The following is a 20216-nucleotide window of genomic DNA, read 5'->3' as shown; positions in this document are numbered from 1 at the left end:
TGCAAAAACACTTGCGTCACACGTTTGAATTTCAGAAGTGACAAAGCCTCATTCGACAAAGACCATGTGTGCGGCTGTGGATTCAACCCAAACATCGGCCGTGAATCAGCGCACACCGATCAGAAAAGATTCACATCAACACTGATGCTTACGTGACAATGAAATGATTTCAGTGAATGTGCTTCATGTGAACATTTGTGAAACTCCAAATGCAAGACGTATATAGACGTGACGTCTGTCTGAAACGATCCTGTACAGTTGTGACGAATAACACACAACATCCTAAAACAGACATTAGTGATGTTTAAAACCTCTTGGTTTCAGAATTATGACCTTCTCAAGAATAACTTTTACATATTGGCAGTTCAGTTTTACATTTCTTTTTAAAAACCTCTATATATACACATATATATGAACATGTTTGTCATTGCAGCTGTCAAGAAGGCCGTGGCAGGACCGGGGTAAGTAATATGGAACATTTTTCTGTTATTTCCAAGTAGACATGACTTGAATAGCTAATACTTGGTCAAGTCTAACAACAGGAAAAGTTTATTGGCACTGAACTACCGTCGTCCACCAACCAGCTTTATTCCCAAACTTTAAAATGATGTCACAAATGGCACCGCCTTAAAAAAATCAACAGAAGCATGACGAATCTAAAAGGGAATGTAGCTGTTTTTACGAGAGCGGTTTCTCAGAGACTCCCTTTAGAACGAACTCAATTACCTGATACTTCTGTCCGTGAACTTTCTTGAGTTTCATCTTGAATGAAGGCTGTTTCCTCACCGTCTGTTCCTGCTCGTGATCCACTGAGCCAATCCACTTATAGTTCTTGAGGGTTTGGACGCCAACGTTGACCGCCTGAACTGAAGGATTCGGGTGGTTCAGAACCACAACCGGCTGGTCCGGACCGGGAATCTTGATGCGCTGATTCGCTTTCAGAGGAGTCAACCTCAGTTCTTCGTGAGCTTTGGTTGAGAGACGAGGAAGGCCCATCCCAGCCGACGATGACCTGCGTTTCTTGGCTTTTCTCTTTTCTTTCTTGTGTTTTTTACGCGGTGGCGAATCTTGGCGCTTCGCTTCGTTTTCACAAAGGTTTCTCTTTAGTATCAGCTTGATGGCCACTTCCGGACTGCCGGACGCGTTCTGCTCGCTGAGCGTGCAGCAGAGAACCGGTCGCGCCGTCAAACTCTCCTCTCGTATCGGCGCTTCTGGAAGCTTCTTGGTGGGTTCCAACAAAGAACTGGGAATCCTGAACAAAGCTACTTTTGGATACATGTTGGAAACACAGCCATCCACGTTCCGTCCAGGATCCCGTTCAGAATTTCCCTTGTCTTGCTGTGAAATGTCATCCTTGCTCGATGGAACGAAGCTCTGGTTTGGCACAGCCACTGGTTGAGCTGAACTTGGAGCTTGTTTTGAATGAGTTTTCTCAGATGTTTTCACTTTTCCACAAGTCTTAGATATTCCAGAGCCTTTGCTAGTCGCATCCTCCGTCTTTGTTTCTTTGAGACCCAGAGAGGCTCCTTTGGGTTTCTCCTCAGTTTCCTCCTTTTTAATCAGAATACTACAGACCAGTGATTGCTCTGCGCTCTTCGCCTCGTCCTTCGGCTCCTTCATCGCTACTGTCCAGCGCTGCGTTTCTGGCGAGGGCTTTGAGATGCTTTGAGTCGCTGTAGGTGTAGGACAGAGAGAGAAAACTGATGAGATCACAGGAAGACTTTCAGAACTTAACTCTGGAGTCTCAAGCGTGATGATCTCTGGATCCTTGGTTTTTAGGTTGCGCTTGTTCCTGGCCGGCATCTCTGAAGAACACTGTGGTTTGTGTGCTGAATGAACAGTCTTTGTGATCGTCTGAACACTGGTGCATGTTGAAGAGTGCTGCTGTTTGGCCTTGTGAGATGCTGACGACTTGGACGGGCTGACTGGAGACCCTTTGGCAACTTGACACTTGAAGGACAGTTTTCCTCCAGCTGCGGCTGGTGAAGGTTCACCCACGCTGCTCCTCTGGTCTTGTGGGATCAACCGTAGCTCCAGCTCACGAGTCCCGTTGACATTTTTCACCTCAACCAATTCCACTAAACACCCGGCAGGAATATTGATCTCCTCTGGACAGGACACGGTCAAAGGCTTGTTGTGTTGGATTGGCTGGTTCAAAGGTGCTAATAGTTCCACTTGGACGCTGGATAACGGGCTGGTTGTCTCTGCTGATGATCCTACAGGAGCTCTGGAGTTCATTCTTGACTGGTTGCTCTTTTCTGCAATGGAGTGCGGTGGAGTTTTGATTGGAACGCTGGGAAGTACAACTGGTTTCTGAGTCCCAGCGTTTGTCCCTGCTGTGGACTGACCAGTCCTCTGATCCATCTGGATATTCCTCTTGGATAAAGGCGTATTGAGCAGTGTTCTAAGCGGAGTGTTCAGTTCAACAGGTGCTCGGACCTGCACTCTGGGAATGGTTTTTGCAGCCATAGCTTTTTCTGGAAAACCAATCCTTGGGCTTTGCTGTAGTGGTTCTGTAGAGCTAACGTGGACTCTTGGGAACGTGGCTTTCGGAATAGGTTTTTCTAAAACGGTCCTGCTACTGACCACCTTGTCGTTCCCTTCGGGACCGAGCAGAGTGTTCAGTAGATTGCCGTTTGCCTCCCGTGATCTTAGAACCACTTGCGGCACCTTGCCTAACCGGTGACTCGCGCTTGGAGCGCAGCTAGGAACGGCACCGGCGAACTGAGTCTTAGAAAATGGAACGACGGTTGTTGCATTAGCGATGCACGGCGTCGTGAAACTGTAGGTCATACGCGCACGATTACTCCTGGTTTGGCTCGCCGTCTTACACGAGCCAATAACAGATGATTGGTTGGGTTGGCTTACGCTGGGTTGTTCGACATGGGAATTGGAAACTGCACACTGGTCGTTCCTCTCCGGCCAATCTGATATCCCGAGAGCATCAGGAACAGATGGATGTCCATCTGAGGCAGATACAGAGAAATCGGTTATGAAGCCTTCCTCCGCGTGTCTCTTGTGTATACGAAGAATATGCTTCACCATGTAATCTCTCCGCACGGCTCCGTACGAGCAGAAGCTGCACCTGTACGGGTACGAGCCAGTGTGCGAGACGACGTGTTTCTGAGACTCCGTTTTAGAATAGGAGACATGGCTGCAAAGCGCGCAAGAGAACGTCACCTCCTTATGATGGGACACGTGTCTCTCGAACAGGTCCGTGTCTTTGGTGGAAAAGCGGCATTTTGCACAGCACATGCGATCGACGTCTTTTCTAGGTATAGCGCTGTCCTTGCTGTTCATGAATGAGATGAAACTTTGTTGTGAACGCATGGTCGAGGCATCGGGTTAACAATCCCACGGTCCAAAAATCACTGTATAAGTCATCAACATTGGCAGTGTCTTCACAAGTAAGGATCCCTTCCTTTGGGCTCGGTATACTGTCAGTTTACACCTGCGTAATGGGTGAGAAAAAAAGAATGTTTCGGGAAATTAGAAATGCATACATTTCAAAAAGTTGCAATAAACAACAACTGATAAACATAAAACACTCTTCATTGGTCATGTTGAACAACAACTTTAATTTTTGACCCGTGCATCTATAAACTCTTTGTAGCACCAGTAATTCATGATGTTCAAACCAGCAGTGCATCTTTACATTGAATTTAATGGAGCATTTAAGCAGACTTGCTTTAGAAATGTGCAAGTTATGGAAAAAGACCTTGTAAAGAAGTTTATTATAACCGTTGTTTTCGGAACAACATTTTCTCAAGGTATCTTGGAATTTAACGACATAGAGAGCAGAATATCATAGAGACTTGGAAGTGCAACCACTAACAAACACTCAACAACCAAACAGCGTGACCCCGCAGCTCAACAACCACCCAGGACAATCAGGAGGACCAGGTTTTGTATAGGTTATCAATATACAGCGATAGAACATGGTGTGAAATGTCCAGTGGCCAGCTTTGGGGTTTAAGTCAAACTCTCTAGCGCCACCATCAGTTTGAAGTTTCACTTTTTTTAAAAGCAGATTTTGTGTTTGAGTATTATAGTATAAAAACTGTCTACAGTGCTGCATTCAACAGATTTGAAGGTATAAGTTTTAAGTTTCATGTTTATTTAATTTTTTGGCTTACAAATTTGATCTGATCTTCACTAAATTTGGGTCAAACAGTCGTAAGACCATGCTGAACAATACTGATCAAATGAATCTTTGATATTCAACCGCTCACCAACGAACAGCTCATGTGCGCAACCATTATTAGTTTAGCAATACTTTTATATACAAATCCAGTGTGAAAACCACATTTGGTAAAACATTTGACTATAAAATCAAATGCAATTACATAAAGACATTTTAATGTAGTACCAATCAGCTCCTTGATGCAAAAATACAGAAAATGTTCTTGATTCAACTTCCTTTAACTTACTGGTTAAAATCTCAAACACTGAATACCAACACTGTATGTAGTTTCCATCATATAAATTGGTAAAGTTATTGGTATTAATGAGTAATAAAATAAAGCCTTTTTTGTTAGAGTTGGGGTACTCGGACTCGAGTCCGGTCTCGAGTACAATTTTTAGGCGACTCGGACTTGTCACGGACTCGGACTCAAGCCTTTCGGACTCGGAAAATATGCCGAGTCCGTCCGAGTCCAGAGACAGTTGACGGAAATGTACAGTTTCTTGATGCAGTACAATTGCAAACAGTTGACTCGATGCATTATCACGAAAGTGATATTCAGAATTTGCATTTGTTTTAAGTGTTGTCAGTGTGCGAATGCAGAGTTCTCTTTCGCTTCTAAAAGGGTCTGTTATTGCTACACATATGCTCGTCTTAGAGACTGTTCTGGTTTTGTCTTAAGTAAACCTGAACAGCTGGGAGAAACACTGATGCGTCAAAATATTTGATCTGTGCGTCAGATCTTACAGTGACAGCAGCGTAAACCTGCAGCCGCCGACTGCGTCATAAATATAAATATAACAACAAAAGAAAAAGAGAAAAATCACTCACTTTGCCTGACTGAATCACTTATTAACTTCAGTAAGAATTATCTTTAATGTATACAGTGAAGATTTTGCAGTGTTTTATTTTAACATTGATTACTTCAAGAAATATCTGTAGTCTGTTTCTGTGATAGCCTTTAGATAGACCTACCTAAAAAATCTATTTTTAAAAAGATTCTGTTTGTTAAAAATATAATTTAATTTATATTTTTGATTAATATATTATTTATCCTTTTGTTTGTACGTAATAGACCTACTTGGAGTGTTTACTTGCCTTCCGTAAGCTTGAGAATGTTTTACTTACATTAGTTGATTAGTTTTTTCTGTATTGAAGTTATTATTATTTAAACATGGTGGCAGTTTCTAGCTCCAAAGAAAAATAATTTTTCTAACATCTTTGCATCAGTAGTTTTAATGGGTCCAAAACCATCTTGGGTGTGCATGATTTTCTAATAATTCAATGGCACATCATCCATTTTTCTTTATATAATGTAATTTATTGTAATTAATGTAACTATAAATGCATTCAAAAATAAAACAGGTGAGAGTTTGCTGTGACTTATGGAAAGTATGTGTAGGGCTTTATACACAGTGTGTGCCATTGTAAAGACTAGGTTTATCCCTCACAACCTCATTTTCATCCAAGAAAAAAAGTCATGAAGTCCAAAACACACACAGTCACAATCAGAAATAAAAGAGGTGCATTTTCTGCTCTTAAGGTCCCATTCACCAAGATACCTACTCCTTTACCCCCACCCTTGAATTTATACATTTACTACATCAGTGAATAAAGTCACGTCCCGCCCTATAATTTATCACATTCTAAAACCGGTTTCACTCTGAAATATTTCACAAGACATAAGTCAGCTATAACTTCTGTTCTATGACTTTAAGTTTGTTAAGCAGAGCATGGACACTTATGAGATGTTGTGAAATCAAAAATCAAAATAGCAAGATCCACTAGAGGTTTGCTTTTCTTACATTTCAATTGACATTGTGTTTTTCTAATTGTAAAGGTTAAAATCAGGGGTGCCCAAACTCAGTCCTGGTCCTTGGTTTAGCTCCAACTTGCCTCAACACACCTGCCAGGGGGTTTCTAGTTTGCCTAGTAAGAGCCTGATTAGCTGGTTCAGGTGTGTCTAATTGGGGCTGGAGCTAAACTCTGTAGGACCCCGGCCCTCCAGGACCGAGTTTTGACACCCCTGGGTTAAAACAATGTTAAGATTCCGACAAACATTAGTGTTTCCTTGGACTCGGACTCAACTTAGGTGGACTCGAACCCAACACTACTATTTGTACTGCAACTTACAAACTATAAATCACTTTATAGGAGCACAGTAAATGCAATAACACACTTTGAAATTTTGGTTGGATTTTTATTTTTTCAATGCTGCAAAAACCACACAAATGTATAAATAATATAAATGCAGGGACAAATGCAGGAATTTATTCACAGAACAAGCAGTGTAATGAATGAGGTCTTAACTGCAGGGTGCATTTAAAATGCACAAATCTATTAAAATGAGCATCTAATGTTTTTTTCAGTTTGCTCTCCAGCTCTGCAGATCTGCTGCTCTCATCAGGAGGAGATTCCTGTCATGGCTGGATGAACCGCACACAGTAATTCCTCCCTGCCCAAGGGGATCTAAATAAGCAGAGCATTCACGCAGTTCTCGAGCGCCTCAAGTGTTGCGTGTGCCCGCCGTCACGAGCCGAGCCCCGCACGCCGCCGCTAACACGCGCGTAACGCGCAAAAACATCAATGCGTTAGATCACTAACCTTGCGTTCGAAGCGTCCTCCTCTCGAAAGCGCGACTGATGCATTCAATTCATCCATTCGTCCATATTTTCCCTCCAGGGTCGCGTGCATTGTTTGCTTTCTGCTTTTGTGAGCGCGCAGAGTGTGAGTGTGGGTGCGGGCACACTGAGCGCGTGCCGTGATGCGCGTCTCTGATTGGCTGCTGCTGCAGTAGAGCTCTACAGATCACGCGGGCACCCGCATTCCAGAATGCGCAGCGGAGCTTTCGGCTCAAAAACAAGTTTTTGCTCGCGCTAAACGTGATTGACGATCGAATATGGATCTCAGAGCTTTTGTTCTAGAAAAATACCCACTGGTTAAATCAGCAGATTCATCTGACGCTGTAGTCAGTAGATTCAACAGCACTGTAGATATTTCCGATTGCGTAACAGGAGCCAAGATGGCGGCCATGAAAAACAGACAGGAGCAGGACTGTTATGTTGTGTTAGTGTGTCCGCTTCTGTTCACATGCATTCCAGTTTACAGAACAAGCTTGGCCCATCTTCGTGGTTACTACATGATGGTTCTTAGTGATATATATATGTATATATATATTTATTTATTTGGTTTTATTGGCCACACCCATTTGTGTAAAAAAAAAAGCTGAGGATTCAATAATCAGCAGTTGATGGTCATATGGCACATTAAGGACACGGCTCTAAAAGATCAGTTTCACATTTAAACCCATATGGGATGAATTACAGTGATGTTTTTGTTGTAAAATAGCAGCGGTTGGAATTTCACTGCATCTTTACACAGCCGAGTTAAGGCTGCTCAAAATCCAGACTGAACTGTGCCGCCTTTGACCTTCCTCAGCTAGTGACGGGCGCTTTCGAAGCGCTGCTTCGTGAAACTTCCAATCTTTTGTGAATCACTTGTTTCAAAACAGTGGTTCAGAGTGATTTCAATAAACGAGGCTTCATTCGAAACATTTCAAACTTCAGTTGTTTGCTATTGGGTTTGGGTCAACACGATTTTGACCAGCGTGTGGCGAACGCTTTAGAACAGTGAATCATTTTGCGAAGCAGTTGGTTCATTCGGGTTCGTTTCTCCCATCACCGCCTCAGGCAGAAGTACTACAGGAAACAGCTGTAATTGCCGTGTAAATGCATTGATGCCACCTCTGAGCTGCATTAAACAGTCTGTGCGGAGATGCCGCTTCAGAAGCGCCTTTGCAGATCTTGTACAGTCTAGCAGCCATTTCTCCACTGAAGCTGCTGTTGTAGCACTAAATCTTCGTTATTTCAGCTCTATGACGTAGATGGATATATTTGACTCTTATGATTCTCATCTGGTTATTTTGGGTCTGCTAGAGCTCATCGCATCCTGAAGCAGAAACAGCATTTCCTTTTATTGCTGCAATGATTCAGCGCATACAGCAAGACATAATGTACAGTCAGCGCGTAGACTGTGCTCCAGGAGTCTTATATCACCCCGATGGGTTATTTTACAATAGCGGTTGGCTAAAAGTACATTATATCCCACTTCTGGCTGCCAACACCAAACACATACACACACGGACATGAGATATTGATTTTGATTAAGTTATTCACAGAGACTGAAGAAAGGCACAAGCACAGCAGGAAAGAGGTTGCTATGACGAGCTGTCAGAGTTGCCACGGGCGACGGTCATATTATTCTGAAATATGAGTTTGCTGAATGCTGCGATTGTCCATTCACTGTCAAGTATTCCAGAGTTACAAGGAAGAAACACCGGATGGCTGCGTTAAAAATATTTTTCAATAAATAAATAAATAGACCTAATTAAAGAATGTGTATATATTTCTATATAGCACTGTAAGAGAGAAAACATGAGTGGAATTCTGGATAAAGCTCTCAACTCATGACACATGCACGAATTTCAAAGCGAAGAATCGTGTGTTTAAATGTTCAAAAGCTAAAATCAGTGAACGTTTAAGGACAGCATAATCATAAACACCATCATCGTTCATTTTCTCCCGTTCCACGTCACTTCCGGTCGGGCGTGTGCGCGCAGGTCTGATGGAGCCCGAATGGTCTTTACTATATATGGGCAAAGCCGAGCCGTTCGCGCGCCGCCGCCTCTTCCGCGTTCAGCGATCAGCCGGTGACAGAAGCGTTCAGATCCGGACGGGCCCATTTCAGCCGCGTTCAGTTGCACAGACGCTCATTCATTCGCTCACCGGAGGGGAAATCGAGCCGAGATGTCGTACGAGCTCAGTAAGTCGCCAGCCTTTGTCTGTCAGATTCCCGTCTGTGTGTCTGTGTGTGTGTGTGTGTGTGTGTGTGTGTGTTACTGTATGCATACGCGCAGTAAATGTGCTGCTCATTGTGTGTGTGTGTTTGTGTTTGGTATCACTGTATAATGGTCGTTGCTGGTTATTTTTCATTGTGATGACAGCAGCAGCAGCGCTTGTGTTTACCCGTTCTCTCTCTCTCTGTGTGTGTGTGTGTGTGTGTGTGTTGTAATGGCCTGTTTCCCTCTGTTTCCCTCCGTACAGGAAACTGTACTGAAGCATATCCATAGTACTTAAACAAATACTATGGTAATACCATTGTTCATGCCCAGAAGCGTGGTGTTGTAATGGGAGGTTGTGGTGAATGTGTTTAAAGCGTATTTTTTATCATATGATGTAGAACTTACTGTGGCTCTGTGTGATATAAATCTATGAAATCCGTCTGAAGAGGGTAAAACTCTGATTTGTGATCCAAACATTGATCAGTGACTTTGAGCATCATTATCAGCCTGACACTGATTCAGCCAATGGCGCGCGCTTGGGGCGGGACTGTCAGTTTGACTGACCAATGGCAGACAGGGGTGTGTTTGAAAAATGGTCGTTATTTTTGCAGCTCTGCTGTCAGATTCACAAAATATTTAGAATGAAATGAGTAGTTTCTAACTTAAGATATTAGTTTATTCTGTTCTGTGTTCCCTAAAACACTATATCACTTTCTTAATGTTTTGTCTTGTGAAACATTCGACTTAAATCCACAAAGGTGACACGTTTAATTTACACTGATTTACATTAATGCATTTAACAGAGGCTTCAAAGCAAATCAACTTACAAAAGAGGAGCAGACATGAATTTAAGGGGATGTTTCAAATATTAAGCATTACAAAACCGATAAACTTGCATATAATGTGTAGATTTAGCAACCGTGCATAAACTTTGCCATGCATGTCTGTCATTATCATTATAAAGAATTCTGAGATAAACTTACTTGTTGTCGTAAACTGCTTTTGCCCTGCTGACATTTGTTTTTTGTCATTTACCTTCATGTTAAGTTAAACAAATAGTTTCCGGCATATATAATTGGTCATGTTGTTAAACGAACACATCTGACGTCTTTTACTTCGGGAAAAAAATATTGCAGGTTTCTTCCTATTTAAAACAAAAAAAGTTTAAGTTATCGTTAAGATTTGTCTGTATTGTACACAGTTACACCGACAGAGGCCACTCCCACCATAGTTGATTGACATGAGTGTCTTACCTCAGACCCGCCCTAAATCAGCTGTAACAGTCCGACCTCTTTGTTTTGATGCCGGAGCAGGGATGTAAGTTAGACACGAATATCTGTGATTGAGTGATTGAGGTGTTGTGTTGCTGGATGTAATAATGAACATAGTGGTCGTCATTTACTCATGAGCAACATCTGAGCCGCTGAAGATGCAGTGGATTACGTTTGTTTGTGAAGGGAATGAACCTCCCGATCTACATATATCCGTCTATGTTCGCGCAAATCATTCGTGATCCAGCTTCACTTACAGCAGAAGTGAGTATAAGGGGTTTTTATGAATCTCTGCAATCACTTTTCCTAATAACCTGCTAGTTAGCAAGTTTAGTGGCTAAATGCGGTAAACAGGCGCGTCACTCCACAGAGAGAAGAGAGGGGCGGGGCGAGCTGAGCTCATTTGCAATTAAAGGAACAACCCCTCAGAATGAGATGATTTTTGCAGAGCTGATTTTGACAAGGTAAAAAGGGTGTTGTTTTACACAACCATTGAGAATTTTTAATCAAAGTATATTATAGACTTTTCATTAAGACTCTACAGAGTCATATCAACCCGTTTTACACTACTGAAAAATGTTCAAGCAGTTACTTTTTCAGTAATTACTGAGAATTTTGTCAACTTCCCTATGTCCGCACTTCCTTACGAACCTCTTAGAATTCATTTTAAGAATCTTTTCTTTTAGAATTTGTCTTAAGAACTTTAACTTTTTCCTTTTCCCACAGAGAGCGTGTTCGCCAGCCTTCCTCACATGGAAAGGGGCGTGGCCAAGGTCTTGGGCGGAGACCCCAAAGGGAACAACTTCCTGTACACCAACGGCAAGAGCGTGATAATCAGGAATATTGAGGTGAGACGATCACTTAAGATACTGCCGTCTTCAAGGAATATCAGTGATTCAGTGCTGGAAAAAAAGTTTTGAAAATTGTTCTCAGTTTGTAAAAACAAGGAAGAGTTCAGTTCGTCGTAACCAGCGTATAGTGGAAGTTTATGAGAGATGTTTAAAGCAGAGAAACAAAGCTAGAAACGAGTTTTTTGTAGAGGTGCTCCGATCAGGATATTTGAGGCCGATCACAAGAAGCTGTACCGATACCGATCTTTTTAAAGCCCCCTATTAATCATGTAGAATTTATTTATTATCAGTTTTTTCGAGAGAAGGGAGTTTTTTAATTTGTGGGGTGGAGGGGAGCATTTTATAGACTTTCTTTTTTTTTTTTTAAATATATATATATTTATCTCACATAATTATTTGATCATGCATTTTTGTTTTTAGAATTGTGCAATTACTGCACAATAGCTTCCGACTCTGTGCGGAAACGATCTCTACACTGCTGCAGACGCACCGCTCCTGGAACACAGTACTACACCGCAACCGTGTGCGGCTTGAACGCTTTAATCCGTTAGCATGAGCGAGCAAACGTGAACGTGGCGTTATGTGTTTACGCTTCAAGTGTGCGTGAGCGCCCAGTCTCCATGGAGAGCGCACGAGCCCTGAATGGTTAAACACTGAGAAGAATTAAAAAGAAATGCAGTTTACAATCTTTAGGGCTGACGATGCGACACTGATTCAATTGTGCAAGTATCAGTTCCTGTGTCAACTGCTTATAGTCAGACGCGATGTGGTGATTGGAAGCTTTTAGCGCACTTTTGAGAGTGAAAGAGAGAGCTCTGTTTGTGAAATTACAGCTCACATAAGGTTTTCAATTACTTTATAAGTTATTAAATGAAAAAATATGAATTGTACCTCACCTTCAGCATTAGAATTGTTCTACCAGTGCCGATAAAAGGCTGAGATGGTGCCGCTGCTTGCCGTAACAAACCTCTCGCAGCAGGCGCGTCATCAGCTTTAGATCGGTTTATGAAATCGGCCTTTTTAGAGACGCCGATCAAACATCCCCAAGCGGTTATCGAGCACCCCTAGTTGGGAAGTTATGATTACACTGTCAGGTTCAATCACTTTATTTGGAGGAGACCATTTCTACAATTGTTCTATTAAAGTTATGAAGGTTCTGTACATTTATTTGTTATATATTCTATCATAACTGTACAATACTATATGGTATTTTGCACATGCGACATGCAAAAAAATTGCAATTTCATCAATTTCAACACATTTGCCATCAATGCAGACATGGAATCCGATGTTTTCTCACAGACACGCACACAGCTTCAGTTTCTCCTTCATAATTTTGACATCGAGGTGCCGTTCATGTGTGTTGGGCGAGAAAATACGATCTGACACAACTGGAACACCCCATACAATTTATACAACATTATAAATCATGAATGCACACCGGGTGTGTTTTTGCTTTCAGTTTATGAAGGAGCAGTAAATTAAATCATTTTAAATTCTATTAAATGTCATATTTTGCACATGCAAATTAGTTATTGTAAATGCAATATTAACAAATGTACTGTCAGTACAGAGCATGTTTTCACACTGACGTGCACTGAGCATAAAGAAAATTATATGTTTCCCTTTCTTAATTTTGTGCATTCACATGCATTCAACTGGTAAATGCGATCTTTGCGACATGACTTAAACGCATCGTGGCTGATTCCTGTGAGTGTTTCTGGTGTTCTTGCATGTATGGAGTGAAAGTGACCGTGTTTACCACGGTCATGACAGGAGCTGAAGTCAGTATTTTATATTTTGCAAACTAAGGGCATCAACATCAGTCACCTTGAATCCTGTAAAGTGTCTGGTTATATATTACAGTGCTTGCAATAGTGTGTGTGGGTGTATTCTCCCAGTGTTTGCAGTATTCTTATTTAACCAGTCTCTGTCCTCCAGAACCCAGCGATCGCAGACATCTACACGGAGCATCCTCATCAGGTTATCGTGGCCAAATACGCTCCCAGTGGATTCTACATCGCGTCAGGCGGTGAGTGGCGGATCTGAACTCTGAGATGCGCTCCGTGTGTTCCTGCGGTTCTTGAGTGTGTCTGTTTCTGCGCAGATGTGTCGGGGAAGATCCGTATCTGGGACACGACGCAGAAGGAGCACCTGCTGAAGTACGAGTACCAGCCCTTCGGAGGGAAGATCAAAGACATCGCCTGGACCGAAGACAGCAAGAGGGTCGCCGTGGTGGGGGAGGGGCGAGAGAAGTGAGTGACAGCCACAGGCCACGCCCCCCGCCGCTCAAAGCCAGCGCGCTCATGCTGTCCCGTGTGTGTTTGTGCAGGTTCGGCGCCGTGTTCCTCTGGGATTCGGGCTCGTCGGTGGGAGAGATTGTGGGTCACAGTAAGATCATCAACAGCGTGGACATCAAACAGACGCGGCCGTATCGTCTGGTGACCGGCAGCGACGACAACTGCACCACCTTCCTGGAGGGGCCGCCCTTCAAGTTCAAGTGCACCATTAGCGTAAGTGCACGTGTCGTTCACATCGACCTTTGATTCTTTACATGATTCAAAGTATACATCGGTTTAGATGCAAACACTAGTCTTCATTTAATAGAATGCACACACATGCACTAAAAAGATTCATCCTGTGTTTGCATTATTTTTCTAGTTACAAGCAATTAAAAATGTCATTGCGCTCTTTTAAACTAGAGTCGCGTGAATCTCTAAACCGCCTCACACAAGCACTCATGAATGCAGCTGTATGTTTTTGCATCTCTAGTAGTTTGTTGTTTATTATGTGTTTGACTGTGCAACAATAGCCCGAAACAACGTACTAATTAGCTTAAAAAAATGCATATCCATAAAAAGCAAAAAATATGCTTTAGGCCAGGGGGTCTTTTGTTTTTGCTAATGTTCACTGTTTTCTAATAATAATCAGATATATCATGCATGTAACAAGATAAAACTATTTCTTTACTTTTTAAAAATGTTATATTTTGATTTTGTAGTTGAACTGGAATTATTGTTGTAGTTGTTGTTTTTGCTGTTCTGTAAAATTTAAATTATATAAAAGAAAACAAATATATTACTGTTATATGTGACCCTGCTCCACAAAACCAGTCATAAGGGTCTGAATAATTAAGATTTCCATTGTTGTATGGATTGTTAGGACAATATTTGGACGAGATACAACTATTTAAAAATCTGGAATCTGAGGGTGCTAAAAAATCAAAATATTGAGAAAATCACCTTTAAAGTTGTCCGAATGAAGTTCTTAGCAATGCATATTACTAATCAAAAATTAAATTTTGATATATTTATGGTAGGAACTGTAGAAAACATCTTCATGGAACATGATGTTTACTTAATATCCTGATGATTTTTGGCATAAAAAAAGTAAATAATTTTGACCCATACAGTGTATTGTTGGCTATTGCTACAGATATACCTGTGATACTTAAGACTGGTTTTGTGATGCAGGGTCACATATATTAAAAATGTACTTTGAAAGAAAATAAAATAAAAATAAATAAATAAATATTTGTTCCTTGTAATTAGGGTTGCAAAGGGGCAGCAAATTTCCAGAAAGCTTTTGAAAACTTCCAAAAACACCTGGAAAGTTTTCAAATTTACTGGAAATTTTCCAACCCTTTGCAACCCTAATTATAATAAGAAAAATAATTTTACTACAAATAACAATACTAATGTTTTCATCTTTAATTCTCTGCTTTCAAATGTTTAAACCCTCAAGCTGCAGTGCTTGTTGTTGTAAACTTGTTCACAAAAATGTAAATTATGCAAATGTGTAAGTGAATCCAGCGCTCATAAATACACATTAATCTCTCCTCGCATGCAGAGATGAGCAGTAGAGACACAGCGCTGTGTGTGTGTGTGTGTGTGTGTGTGTGTTTATCATAATGACTCAACAACATCTACAGCAGAAGTGATGTTAGGCCTGATCATATTACAGTCATAAATCATCCACAGCACCCTAGCAACCACACAGCCGTGCCTTAGCAACCCAGCAGAGCGCTGCTGTAGATCTGGTGTGTTTATGTGGACGGGCCGCTCCTATCCTGAGCGACTGCTATCTGACACAGATCATTTCCTCCATCAGCTACACTTACATGATTGTTTATTCAGATGTTTAGTGTTTTGCTGTACCTTAATGAATGAATGTTGTGACGTTTGTGTACGTGTGCAGGATCACAGTCGCTTCGTCAACTGTGTGCGGTTTTCTCCGGACGGGAACCGTTACGTATCGGCCGGTGCTGACGGACAGGTGAGACGTTTATCCTGATGATTGAACGGATTTGTTGTTTATTTAATAGAAACTTCTTCTGAAGTGACATTAAAAAATGTAATTGCAATTTGTTTATTTTTAGTTATTTTGTCTCCCTTTGATTATAAACAGGATTTGACATTTAAAGCATCAGTTTGGTTTGTTTGAAAGAGCTTCAGGTTTCCTCTTGTTTCTGTCTCCTGTTCAGATCTTCCTGTATGATGGTAAAACTGGAGAGAAGGTGGGCTCTCTGGGAGGAGAGAAGGCTCATGATGGAGGCATTTACGCTGTGAGTGTTCTTCAGTGTGATGCATTGATACCATGATGATGATGATGATGATGATGATGATGATGTTCCTCTTCTTCAGGTCAGCTGGAGTCCTGACAGCACGCAGCTGATCTCGGCGTCGGGCGATAAGACGGTCAAACTGTGGGACGTGGGCAGCGGGACGGCCGTCACCACCTTTAACCTGGGCTCAGATGTTCTGGACCAGCAGCTGGGCTGCTTATGGCAGAAGAACCACCTGCTCAGCATCTCTCTGTCTGGATACATCAACTACCTGGACAGGAACAACCCGGACCGGCCGCTGCGCACCATCAAGGTGAGACGACCGTCCGCCGATTCGTCTGGACCGCGGCAGCTCTGAGATCGGCGGGGTAACGCTGTTATTACTGTGTGTTTGTCAGGGTCACAGCAAATCCATCCAGTGTCTGACGGTCCATAAGGCGGGCGGACGATCCAACATCTACTCGGCCAGCCACGACGGACACATTAATATCCTTCAGTCAGTGAGGAAGCTGATGTTATTGAGTATGACACTCACCGCGCAATAAACAGACCAAACCCAGAGTGCAGTTAGACTGACACCACGGGGCCAAAATATGAGTTTTAGCTTCATATTTAAAGCATCATTTAATTAAAAAAATAATTACAGATCTCACAAAATTATGCAAACTGTAAATGCATCTCGGTGCTACATCAGATGCGGCTTCTGCGATGCAAACGTGGATTTTGTTAAAATGGGTTTCATTTAATTGTAATTTAATTATAGTGGTTTATTAGTCAAACTCAATTTATTGATTAAATGTGACCCTGGACCACAAAACCAGTCCTAAGGGTACATTTCTTAAAAAAACTGAGATTTATACATCATCTGAATGAATAAACTTTCCATTGATGTGTGGTTTGTTGGATAGGACATATTTTTGTCCGAAATACAACTCCTGGAAAATCTGGAATCTGAGGGGGCTAAAAAATCAAAATATTGAGAAAATCGTCCAAATGAAGTTCTTAGCAATGCATATTACTAATCCAAAAATAACTTGTGATATATTTATGGTAAACTGTCTTCATGGAACATTAATATCCTAATGATTTTTGGCATGAAAGAAAAAATACAATGTATTTTTGTCTATTGCTACAAATTTACCCGTGATACTTAAGACAGGTTTTGTGCTCCAGGGTCACAGATTTAACATAAAAGAGGATGCAAACATTTAAAAATGCCCTTTGTGAAGGTAAAAATGAGGTGGCATATGTATAGCGTTTCTTAAGTTAATTTCTGTCTCTGCTGTGAACTGACCAGCATACAAAACATGACTTTATTGAGTCAGCTGTTCACGAGAGGCTGAAACAAGCACGAAAACACACTTACTGTCTAATTATTGTTAGTGGCAAAATCCCAGAATATCCCAGAGATGTGTTTTGTGGTGAGTGTGTCCCTCCTTGACCTGATCTGCACATTACTGGGATTCGGAGAGCGGCGAGAACGAGGAGTTTCTGGGTAAAGGACACTCGAACCTGGTGTCCAAGATGGCGGTGGACGATTCGGGCCGTCTGGTGACCTGCAGCATGGACGACACGGTCCGCTACACCGACCTGAGCAAGAAAGAGTACAGGTGAGCCTAAAACACACTCACATACAGCAGCACACCTGTGACTGTACACCTGATGAAGCTCACCTGCTGTGTGTGTGTGTGTGTGTGTGTCAGTGCGTCTGATGTAGTGAAGATGGACAAGCAGCCCAGGTGTGTTAGTGTGGGTCCAGGAGGTCTCGCTGTCACCGTGTGTATCGGACAGGTACAGAAACACACACACTCAGATCAACCTGTATTCAGTCTATATGTACTAAAAACTGCAATGCAAACGGAGGAAATATATTTCTTTTATTTTCCATCTTTGTATCCGTAAACCAGTATTTGTCATGACTTTTTTGAAATTCCAGCAGAGCTTGAACTTGATCTCAGATTAGTTTTATACCATCAGTTCAGTTGTAAGTTTAAAAGGGAGGCTGGAGGTGAATTGTTTCTAATCACACCAAACAATCCCTACAAACCAGTAAGAGCAGTGCGTGTGTGCAGTACTGAAGGTTTGTTTTGTGCAGCTGGTGCTGCTGAAGGACAAGAAGAAGCTCTTCACGCTGGACTCTCTCGGATACGAACCCGAATCCGCAGCCGTTCACCCCGGAGGCGGGACCGTGGCTGTGGGCGGAGCTGTGAGTCACCAATCGGTCTCCTGACTATTAGCATAAGCACTGCAGTTTATTCTGGTCAGGATGTGTGATCTCAGACTGATGCTGTGTGTCCGCAGGACGGGAAGGTGCGTCTGTACTCGGTTCAGGGAAACACCCTGAAGGATGATGGGAAGGTGCTGGAGGTGCAGGGACCCGTGACGGACATGTCGTACTCTCAGGATGGAGCGTTTCTGGCCGTGACGGACGAGAAGAAGGTCGTCACCGTGTTCACTGTGGCTGATGGATACGCGGTAAACTCACTTCACTCGCAGATATTCATGAACGTTTTTGACTGTGATTCATCAGTAATGAACGAATCTTCAGGAGATTCAGAACAAACGAATCGTTTAGTTCAGCAGTTCTTGACAGCATGCTCTGGTTCCTCTGATGGAATGAGTTTTGTTTTCAAAGCTTTTCTTAGTTTATATAAACTAGGAATGTCCAGAGAATTAAAACAAGTTACTAAAATAGTTATAATTGAAATAAAGATAATTACATTTTTTTCATGATTTCTTTTTAACCAGTAAATCTTTTACACTTTTACACGGTTTTTAAAATGTTTTTTTTTTTTTTTATTTTCACATATTTTACAAATATATTAGTTTTTATTTGGCTTAATTTATACAACTAGATATATTATAAAAATGTCCAGGGAGATTTCAGATTTTCAATCTTTTTTTTTTTTTTGACATGACTTTACCAGTCACCCATGGTTTTTGCAGATGAAGATTTTTACAAATATGTCTTGACTGACAATTTTTATCTGAGCTCGGCATAACTATTAAAAATATATATTTATTACAAAAGTGCCCATTGAGCTTTAGGATTCTGTTGATTTCCATGTCTTTTCCTGTCATTCCTGAATTACTGGATAACAAATTTTTTTTTTTACTCCATTTCTATTTAATAAAATGTTTTAATCCTTGGCATAACTAGAAAAATGTATATTCATTGAAAAAATGTCATTGGCATTTTAAGATCTTATTCATCTCCATGAGTTTTTCTAGTCGTCCCTATTTTTATGGATAAGGATTTAAAAAAAATCCCTTTCAGTTTTTACCTAATAACATTTTTGGCATATTTAGTGAAATGTATACTCATTATGAAATTGCCCATAAAGTTGTAATTAATTTGCATGGTTTTTCCATTTGTTTCTGTTATTAAGTTAAGTGACCGAATGTGTGTGTTTCAGGAGAAGAACGAGTTCTACGGTCATCACGCGAAGGTGGTCTGTCTGTCCTGGTCGCCTGATAACGAGCATTTCGCCACCGGCGGGATGGACATGATGGTTTACGTGTGGACCGTCGCCGATCCCGACAAGAGGATCAAAATCCCAGGTAATGAGCGCGAGCGTCTCGGCGGCGCTTCAGGCCATCTTCAGACGAGAACGAGTGTTGATCGGTGATTCTGTGTTTGTTTGCAGACACCCATCGGCTGCATCACGTCAGCGGTCTGGCGTGGCTGAACTCGAACACGCTCGTCACGACGTCTCACGACGCCTCCGTCAAACAGTGGACTCTGAAAATCTAAAGTCCGGCCCTCGCTCTCGGGATCAACAGGAACGGAGACGGTCGTCTCGCTCTCGCTGTCTTTCTGTCGCTCTTCCTCTATATTTCTGTCGTTAGATCGCCGCCGCTCTCGGTTCGCCCTCGTTTCTCTCCATTGGAAACCAGCTGACGAACAAACGCCATAGAATGACGTCACGACGCGTTTGGTATCGCCGCGCGGATAGACAGACATCAAGCACTTGACCTTCCACAACACACACACACACACATGTGACCAGAATCTCTGTCATGTGACATTCCAGACGCAGGGGTCAGAGTTCACGAGGTGTTCCTGAGCCCTGATTGGCCGTGAGCTACTTTTCCTTCTTGAGGAGGGACGTTAGGGAGCAATAATCATCAGAAACCAATCTCAGAACCTGTGTGAGCGTGCGCGCGTGCGTGTGTGTGTGTGTGACAGTATTTTGCTCTCTTCTAACTCCCACGTGATGTTTATTTACTGTTCTGATTGGATGTCTCTGATTTTCATTGGGTGGATGTGATACATAATTATATTAATAATGACAATAAAACACTTTTTATGCACTTCCTCATGTCTTTGTTTTTATTTCCAATACAATTCTTAAATCAAGATGCATTTAAACAACTCAAGATATTAAGTCTGTTTTCTAAAAAGAGTATCAAAACAAGAAGCAAAAAACAAAACTTAATTCACGTCTAAACGATTATTTTACTAACCTCCTTTGGCAGATATGTTTATTTAACACTACTTTATTAG

The 20216-nt window shown here is 41.8% G+C and overlaps 2 protein-coding genes across 3 annotated transcripts; one reads left to right on the top strand and one right to left on the bottom strand.

The window, feature by feature from the left end:
• Positions 1–678: 678 nt before the first annotated feature.
• On the bottom strand, positions 679–7429 carry LOC127176671 (uncharacterized). The gene is made up of 2 exons (XM_051128461.1): positions 6788–7429; positions 679–3451 (listed from the first exon to the last, which is right to left on the bottom strand). The coding sequence occupies exon 2, from the start codon at positions 3328–3330 to the stop codon at positions 679–681; it is 2652 nt and encodes an 883-aa protein (XP_050984418.1). The 5' UTR covers positions 3331–3451; positions 6788–7429.
• Positions 7430–8836: 1407 nt separating this feature from the next.
• wdr1 (WD repeat domain 1) lies at positions 8837–20023 on the top strand. 2 transcript variants are annotated; one of them, XM_051128410.1, is made up of 15 exons: positions 8837–9004; positions 11021–11142; positions 13087–13177; positions 13253–13400; positions 13478–13658; positions 15343–15420; positions 15629–15709; positions 15789–16022; positions 16108–16197; positions 17165–17319; positions 17413–17500; positions 17805–17915; positions 18011–18184; positions 19126–19270; positions 19357–20023. In XM_051128410.1, exons 1-15 carry the CDS (start codon positions 8989–8991, stop codon positions 19461–19463), a joined length of 1821 nt encoding a protein of 606 aa, XP_050984367.1. In that variant the 5' UTR covers positions 8837–8988; the 3' UTR covers positions 19464–20023. The 2 variants fall into 2 exon arrangements, with proteins under 2 accessions (XP_050984367.1, XP_050984368.1); XM_051128411.1 differs by having other exon boundaries at positions 16108–16200; positions 17168–17319.
• The last annotated feature ends 193 nt before the right edge of the window (positions 20024–20216 follow it).

This window comes from Labeo rohita, chromosome 14, assembly GCF_022985175.1.
Source record: "Labeo rohita strain BAU-BD-2019 chromosome 14, IGBB_LRoh.1.0, whole genome shotgun sequence".
Taxonomy (NCBI): Eukaryota; Metazoa; Chordata; class Actinopteri; order Cypriniformes; family Cyprinidae; genus Labeo; species Labeo rohita.
This window is presented reverse-complemented; position numbering and strand designations above follow the sequence as displayed.

What these genes read in the sequence shown, in the direction of transcription:
- LOC127176671 (XM_051128461.1), bottom strand. Translation starts at nt 3,330, where the DNA reads ATGCGTTCACAACAAAGTTTCATCTCATTCATGAACAGCAAGGACAGC.
- wdr1 (XM_051128410.1), top strand. An exon ending in GTGGGGGAGGGGCGAGAGAA is followed by an intron (nt 13,401 to 13,477) that starts GTGAGTGACAGC and finishes GTGTTTGTGCAG; the next exon opens with GTTCGGCGCCGTGTTCCTCT. An exon ending in CTGAGCAAGAAAGAGTACAG is followed by an intron (nt 17,320 to 17,412) that starts GTGAGCCTAAAA and finishes TGTGTGTGTCAG; the next exon opens with TGCGTCTGATGTAGTGAAGA.